Raw genomic sequence first — 8,936 nt, 5'->3', positions numbered from 1 at the left:
AAATCGTTTGCCTAAATTCGTAACGGTCTAAGAAGGAATCATGGTTCTTCGAGACCTGGTTTAGATGACTGCGTGAAGAAAAAAATGGTTTTTACAATTAATGTGCAGAGAATTACGAGTTTTGTTGGCTGTGAAGCAAATTTTGAGCGATTTTGTGTTCATTGACCATGGCCACTTGTCACGTATCAAGTGAACTGCACCTGTACATGTGGAAATGCTGTTATAGAGGGGAAGGTATATACTTGCCCAGAAGTCTAGACCAGCGGATGATAAGAGAGATTATATCAGAATCGAAATCAAACTTATCAGTCGAATCATTTGCTGCTGCCCCTGCTTCTTCTCCATGTGGGCAAGTTAGTTATCAAGAACAAGACACAAGATTGTGAATTAGATTGCATGGAGTTGCGATGGCGGACTTGAGGTCGAAGAGCTTTGGGGATCTGAATAAGGAGGTTGTGCAGTCTCAGTCTTATCTTTTTGCTTTTGCTCACAGCCACTCGTACTCTGAGCCCGGGCCAAATCACATGCCGAATCTAAATCAGAGTGCCAACAGTGCACGCAGTTTCAATGGTATGAAGAATTCAAAAAGCAAATTTGCGAAATCTTGGAGTTTAAGTGACCTTGAAGTGAAGCGAAGGAAGAGGGTTGCAAGCTACAAGGTGTATGCGGTGGAGGGTAGAGTGAAGGCCTCGTTCCTTAAGAGCATTCGTTGGTAGTAGGTTGAACACTCGGCCTTATGCATTTGTCTTTACGCGTAATTTTTTTTTTAATTTTATGATTGGTTTTATTGTTGGTCCTGAAATTTATTTATTTATTATTATTTTAATATTATTTTTTTTAAATGAAAAACTAAAATTTAGAAAGAAACTAAACTTTCTCTAGATTTAGTTTTTTTTTTTTTTTTAACAAATGGACACAATGATTTGCATATTGAAAGATGTTTTGATCAAGCATATTGCAAAACATTTATTTATTCTTGAAATTAGTCTAAATCATCCCTATTTTCTGATCCTCGCGATCGCACTAAGCGCGGAGGAGAGCATACTTATTCTAAGCAAAACTGAAAATGAAAGCAAAAACTACAAATGAAAGCCTACCTACTCTATACTAATTAGAAAAAAAAATTAGTTACGTGTAATTAAACTTCCAATGAAGCCATTCACATAGCAGTAACAACAATATATCCAATAGCATTTTTTTACATGATGGATGAAAATATTCGAAAGTGAATGAGTCTAGTTTCTGTAACTGCAAATCAACTAAAAATAAATAAAAAGACGAATATAATCTAATACTTACCTGAAACCATTGTTCGATAGAGCTTTGATAAGCACAATTTCTCTCACTTAGATTACATTGTAACTCCTGTTCTTCTACTCCGATCTGCTATTCTTCTTCCTCGATCTCCTATTTGAATGATTGTTCGCCATCAGATATGCAGGATTCTTCATATGTTGAATCTTCGTTTATTTCTTGGGGAGTAGTTGAATCTTTAATTCTTGTCAAGATCTCCTCTTCCAAGGAAGAAGAGATCCCGACTTCTGCTAGGATCTGAGTGAGTAGTTCCAAGCTGACACTCATTATAAAACCATGTTGAAAGAGATTCTAAAAACAAAAAAAATCAGCACACTAAAAAAAAATTGAATTAAAAACAAAAGGACCACAGAAATAATCTTGAATTCAATACTCAATTAAACCCTCTTACAAGGACTGCTCATTAATTGAGTAATTGAATTCTTCAATTACAACCATGAACCATGAATTCATCAAACACTCTTCACAGTTGCAAAAATCAAACACACTTGCAGAAATTGAAATTCACACTTGCATAAATGTAAACACACCCTACATGCCCTGATCCATAAGAGGTTGAGCCCGTTACGGTATCTCGAATGCGATGCGTAGGCTGTTCCCCACGTCTTACCGCCTTAACACCTCGGAGTTAGGAACATGTCTAAACACACTTGCATGAAAAATCAAACTAAACTTCAATCCATCGTGCCTCCCCGGCAACGGCGCCAAAATGTTGGGTGAAACTATGTTCGTTTAATTATGTTGTAGTACTTACCCAACTATTTAATTTGTCAATCCAAGGTTCGTAAACTTACGAGGCACATGAACTATATATGCAGGACCGAAGTGGAACTAATTTAATCTAAATTACTGAAATCAAATTAATCTAGGAAGAAATTGAAACATTAACTATGAAAGCAAGAAATTGCATAAAGGAAAAGAAATACAACATGTGAAGAATTGAATGACAAACAACATATGTGAGCTCACAACAATAAAAATATCTTAAATTATATTACAAGAACCAAATTACAAATCATGAAAGCATAACAATAAAAGAATATGAATCAAAGTTAATCTCCATTCTCTATTATTCATTATCCATTCTTCCTTATTAAAATGAAGAGAGAGCACTCTCTTATATACATGAGGAAAATAACCTTCTCATAATTACATATCCAATATTCTCTCAAGCACTCTCAACTAATTTCCCATTATTATAAGATATGATCCCACAAATCTCTCAAGCATTTTTAACTACTTTCCCATTATTACAAAATATGATCCCTTTGAATCCTCCATAAATCTCTCACATATCTTGGATAAGATATGCCAACCAAATCCTCCATGATTTTCTCCTTAGGAATTGGATAAGATATGCCAACCAAATCCTCCATGATTTTCTCCTCAGGAATAGGCTTGCATAATTATCTCCTTAATATGGTGGATGAGATATTAATTCTTCACATATTTCCTACACATCACAAAACTCACATATTCTTGAGATATATATAAAAATATGTATATTTTCTAATATTTAATCATAAATTCACTTGTAATACAAAAATGAATAAAATGGAAAATAAGAAGGTGAAACCCAAATGTATGTATGAAAATGATATGATAAAAGGTTAATGGGATGATGAAATGTAAGGAATAGTGAAGAAAAAGGTGGATGAAAATATGACATTTCTGAGTCCCAACAGGGCCATTTGGGTCTTCAAAGGCATGAAGTTGGATCAACACTAGAATCTAGCCAATGTTGCCATGGATGTCAAGCAAAAGAAGAGCATAGCCAAAATTCAGTTTCCATGGAAAAAACTTAAGAATTTCCCAATCAACAAGTTATCACCCTTGACATGGAGAGATTCAGATGCACAGTGATGGTATTCCAGCCCTCTCTCATTGGACTTGAGGTACCCAACATTTATGAGGCTACTTTCATTCCTATCATGAAATGCAATGTTGATATCAGTAATGACTAGACTTGGTGCTCACCCAAAAGGAAAATGAACTCGAGACAACGGAGGAGTGCACATTTTTGTTATCGATGTAGATTTTGATGACCCTAGAGGACTTTCTCTCTTTCAAATAGAAAATAAATTGTTGGGTGGGTGGGTGCTAGAAAAGTTATGTTTAAGGCAAAACTCTGATATCTCACATGGAAAGCATCTCCTACTCATCATTCTAACGTCAATGGAAATTGTGTGTCGATTTCACATGTATGAGAAGATATGGTTGTTTCTTATACACAACAAATGTGTGGGACAATTAGATCACCAATGCCCATGGATTGGCTAATCCATTGGACAATGTAGCTATCCCTACCTTTTGTGTTCACATTTCAACAATGCTATTGTGCATATATGTATCTATCTCATGTTTGGTCTATATTGAGAAAATCATCAAAGATAGCACTACAAAGTTGTCAAGAGAATTGTTTGCAACACTAGAGGCTCAAACCTCTGCAATTCTAGAAGGCTCCAAGTGGAGTTTCGAAACATTGAATTGAATAAAAAGGATGTGAGAAATATTGGTTAGATTATGTTTGTTAGGGTTGGATTAGGGCAAGCAAAGACACCATTGTAGTCTTTAAAGATTCATTGGGACTCAAAAAGTGTCATAGAATGGGTAGAGGGATTTTGTCAATTTAATCCATTCATTCTTACTACATGGATGAGGCACATTCTGATTTTGGAGCAGATCTTTCATCAGTTCACATATAGGCATGTGTACCTTGAACAGAATATTGTCAAAAAGAGGAATTGCACCAGAAACATGTATGATTCACTTCTTGCATATCAACAAGGTTCAATAGTAAATAAAAAACTATAGAAATCCTGTAGCATAACATATACCTAATATGCATTTTGTATAGGTTATAATGATTCTTATTGAAATTATGACAAAGATAACGAGAGTTTATACTAATAAATATTCAAGTGGAATCATAAGTAGATTTCAGAGATATAACATGTACTTAAAATTTTGTATTAAGCTAATGATAGATCTGTTATATAAATGTTTATTTGAGAAGGAAACAACTCAGAAATAAGCTATTGTAATTACTTTTATGAAAAGAACTAAAGACACCACTTTGAACCATCCAAAATCATATGAGCATTTGTTTATTATTCCTACTTCAAAATGGCCTGACAGTATTAATCATAGAGGTTTAGTTGTGGACGTCAAGTGTAAGTGTCAAGACTCAGGTAAGGAGCCCGAGCTTCATGACGCGTTAATGATAGGGTCAAGCATTATAGAAGCCATTGCGGATGGGCTTTAGTATAACTAAGGAGAAAGCCGTCAAAACGGAACTTACCAGCCTTTGGTTATAAGAAGCAACATTGATGCTCAATCATTTTAAATGATAAAAAAGGGGTCATAACGCCGAAAACATGCATTTACCATAGGAAAACTCATCGAGGTTCCTTTTACATACGGAAGGTGAAATAATATTTCAGGCATTCTAAGCAATAAACTTTCAGAAAATCCAGATTTTTTTTTGACAATGGGAATAGGGTCAAGCTCAAATATATTGGTTGGATGGAACATGCAACGGTGTGTTACACCATATAAACTCCTTCACGCTTCTCAATTTCATTATGGTATCATTCAAGCGTAACTATGCATTCGAGTAGTCTGATGTACAGGCTTGCTTGGGAACGCTAGTCCTGAAATCAAACTATATTTCCAAGGATCCACATCCTCTACCTAATTTAAAAGGATACCAAGCAGGAGGAGTTGAATACGAGAATTGGGACCATTGAATTATTCGTTGTCACGATCATACGAGTTAAATATGAAAATATGCCATTTCACACCAATATGATTGACCTAGCCTGGACCATGTCGATTGATAAGTCACAATCACATAGGAAAGTAACTGGTCGCTATCATCAACTATAATCTATGTGATGTAAACAATTGTCATCAGGCTATTATTTAACGTGGGCGTGCCAGTATACATCTTTGAGCGATTTAGACAGAGTACTAGACACGGAGGAGTGTTTATATGCTAATAGCTGAATAAATATATATTTAACAATGTAAATTGGGCAGAGATATATATGCAAAATAATAGAAGTTAGATATCAAACGTATAAAGTAAACTCCGAACAATTGCCCAGCATTCAAATAATTGCCAAATTGTTGAGTAGTTCAACCACCGAAGACTATCCAATGACTGAACCTATCTCTCAAGAAAAATCTGGATTACTCAGCAATGGCCATAGATCTATAAAAGGAGACAGATATATAGTAAAAAGGATTCCCAACCTCTGCACCCAGATGGTACCCAAATTTGAGTGAGGGCTCGACCATTTGTGAGATTTTTCTTAATAGTTTTCCTATTTCCTTTTCATGCATTGATCTCTGTAGCTAGATAACGGTTGCTGTTCTGCAGGCCTCCTTTCAAGTGTACCGAGGATCGTGAAGAGAGCTCCTTGAGGCTTGAACCAATAGTGTCGTAAAGGTATCGTTTTTATTTTCTGCATGATTTGCACAAAATTCTTATCATTTAACTTGTATTAATCTAGTGATGGTTGAGCCAGATGTGATTCTCCTTCAGGTTATTGATTTGTTTAAATTTGACTCTGTCCACCTTCTTTCATATGCATATACCATTATGCAGAGCCATGTTTGAGTTTTGTGAAGTAATAATAAATTTCTTTTGCTAGTATATAATCTACTCTCTGTTTGGCATCACATTTGATATATATATATATATATATATATATGAATTCCTCTGTGTACAATCATTCCCATGTTTTAGAATACGAAATGTGTATGGATAACTTTTATTCGACATCTTTTATAAAATACATTAAAATTTAAGTACATATTTCATGCCTGAATTAAACTATCACTCATGATCATATTTACACTATATATTTAGGCTTTTCATCAATTATATATTTTACATGATTAAAAGAGGTTATTTGGTTTTCTAGTGTAAATATTAGGATATTAGTTATGTCTTGTATCATTTTTTTTCCCTTCATGAGGATTGTTGGAAACATGATTAGTCCTTGTGGGCTATGATCTTTTTAGTCAAGAACACTGGTGGGACTATTACAAATTGATTCCAAACACCAAAATTCAACACCAAAACAAGCCTGAGTTGGTGATGGGACTTGCATTTAAGCCTCTAGAGATTTGAACACTGGTGGTGGGACTACTGCAAATTCATTCAAAACACTAAAACTTGGTAGGGCAGAGTTGGTGATGGGACTTGCATTTATTTTGCTTGTATCCTCCTACACTACGAGCTTATGGGTGACGCAGGTGGGACTATTGCAAATTGATTCCAAACACCAAACTCCAGAGGTAAGAGTTGGTGATGGGACTTGCATTTATTTTGCTTGTATCCTCCTACACTACGGGCAAATGGGTGACAACTTCCAAATATTTGAACACCCTTTGGTGATGGGAATTGCATTTATTTTTCTTGTATCCTCCTACACTACAACCGTATGGGTGAGGCCTCCACAGATTTGAAGGCAAGTGGATAGAGTTGCATGAGACTTGGCATGAACTTAGTTCTACTTGTGTACTAGAAAACATTGGGCAAGTACTTATGTTGTCTGCTAGGCTCTACCAGGTTCAAAGTGTTGGTGTCTAGAGTGCCCCATTTGAAAAATAAACATATCTTGTGGCGACCATACTAGGGAGTGATTGGTTCTAGTCCGTTTTTATTTGACTTTTATAACATGGCCATGTTCTTAAATTCATTGATTTTTGTCAATATGGAGGAGTTTCTCACATTTGTATTGCTTCTAGCCCATTCCTCCTTAACCTTTTAGGAGTGGCAGAAGATTGATATCCTAACATTGTGGGGCTAACCCTCTTTGATATATTTATCTATGTTTCCCCCCTTTATTTGTGCATCTACAACCTGAGTTTTGGTGTAACTTTTGTGAAAGTCTTCATGACCCTTTAACTTGCCAATTTTTTTAGAGGCTAAAAGACTGTGAAAGTCTTCATGACCCTTTAACCTACCAAATATTTTTAGAGGCTAAAAGGCACTATAAGCTTGAAAGGAAGAACCATGTTACCTCATATAGACGAAAATTTGCCTAACATTGAAACCTTTACATATGTTGAACCTGTGTCCCCAACCCATATAAAGATGTTATTACTAATCTCTACTCGATTGAAAAATAAACCTTATCTCGTGCGCGTTCTTACTTGATAAATTTCTCTTTCAAACAAATCCAAAATTTCATACATTAAATGACAATCATGATCCTAAAAGTGACCTCAACCTTCTTTGAATCATGGTGATGAGAATACCTTTCCTAATTTGCATTTGCATGACCAATCTTTCATAGGATACTAATAAACAGGTTTTCAGTTTTGATTATGAAAATGCCTCAAACTTTCTTCTCGATATTAATGATCATACATTCTTTCATGATCTAGAGGAAGAAGTTTCCACTTTTATTCTTGGAAATTCCTCCTTCTTTCTTGATATGGACGATGAGACATTATTTGATGGACTTCAGAAGCAAGTCACTATTTTTTTTTATCTAGGGGATGCTTGTCCACTAGTTCGATTGAACTTGAAATTTTTTAATTTGCAATACCTAAGACACTTTGTAACGTGAATAATGTTCAGGATCACGTTGATGAATTTCTTAAAGTGAACCTTGGTTGTATTACACATTAATCACTTTGTGTTTCTAGTATGGTACGTGAATGCAAGTACACCCTTGTTGGTTGGAACATCATGTGGCATGCCCACTAGTACTTTTGGATTCCTTTTAAGTCATTTCCAATGCTACATAGGCTTGTTGGTTGGCCCGACGATTGTCATTGCTTACCACCTAACAAGCCATGAATCTTGCAAATGAGACTTAAGAATCATTTCTTTACATTATGTATCATCTTGTATGAATGTTATGCCTCGAAGTCTTAACTCATGTACATAAATATAACTTTTTTAAAATAAAAAATTGAAAAACTATACTTAAAAACACAACGAAATTCCGCTTTCTTTTGCTTTCCATGTTTATGAGCTTCACCTTCGTCATTGTCTACATTACTTTTCCGTTTCCATTACCATGGTGCTCATATTTCAACAATGCTATTGTGCATATGTTTGGTCTATATTGAGAAAATCATCAAAGATAGCACTACAAAGTTGTCAAGAGAATTGTTTGCAACAGGAGAGGCTCAAACCTGCAATTCTAAAAGGCTCCAAGTGGAGTTTCGAAGAATAAAAAAGGATGCGAGAAATATTGGTTAGATTATGTTTGTTAGGATTGGATTAGGGGAAGCATAGACACCATTGTAGCTTTAAAGATTCATCTGTACTCAAAAAGTGTCATTGAATGGGTACAGATTTTTTCAATTTAATCTATTCATTCTTACTGCATGGACAAGGTTCATTCTGATTTTGGAGCAGAGCTTTTATCAAATCACATACAGGCATGTGTATCATGAACAAAATAGGGTTGCATACATATTGTGAAAAAGAGGAATTGCAGCAGAAACATGTATGATTCACTTTTATATATATCAACATGGTTCAATATTAAATGAAGGAACTATAGAGATCTTACAGCATAGAATATACCTAATATGCATTTTGTACAAATTGTAATGATTTTTATTGAGACTATGACAAAGATATAGAGGGT

At 35.0% G+C, this 8,936-nt stretch overlaps 1 protein-coding gene across 1 annotated transcript; it reads left to right on the top strand.

The window, feature by feature from the left end:
- Positions 1 to 407: 407 nt before the first annotated feature.
- On the top strand, positions 408 to 716 carry LOC149172637 (uncharacterized). The gene has a single exon (XM_089426408.1). The coding sequence runs from the start codon at positions 408 to 410 to the stop codon at positions 714 to 716; it is 309 nt and encodes a 102-aa protein (XP_089282534.1).
- The last annotated feature ends 8,220 nt before the right edge of the window (positions 717 to 8,936 follow it).

Source organism: Pinus tabuliformis, chromosome 4_2 (genome assembly GCF_031772625.1).
Source record: "Pinus tabuliformis cultivar Carrire ecotype Pingquan chromosome 4_2, CPIR1, whole genome shotgun sequence".
Taxonomy (NCBI): Eukaryota; Viridiplantae; Streptophyta; class Pinopsida; order Pinales; family Pinaceae; genus Pinus; species Pinus tabuliformis.
This window is presented reverse-complemented; position numbering and strand designations above follow the sequence as displayed.

Excerpts from the sequence above, each read along its gene's own strand:
- LOC149172637 (XM_089426408.1), top strand. The coding sequence starts at position 408 with ATGGCGGACTTGAGGTCGAAGAGCTTTGGGGATCTGAATAAGGAGGTT.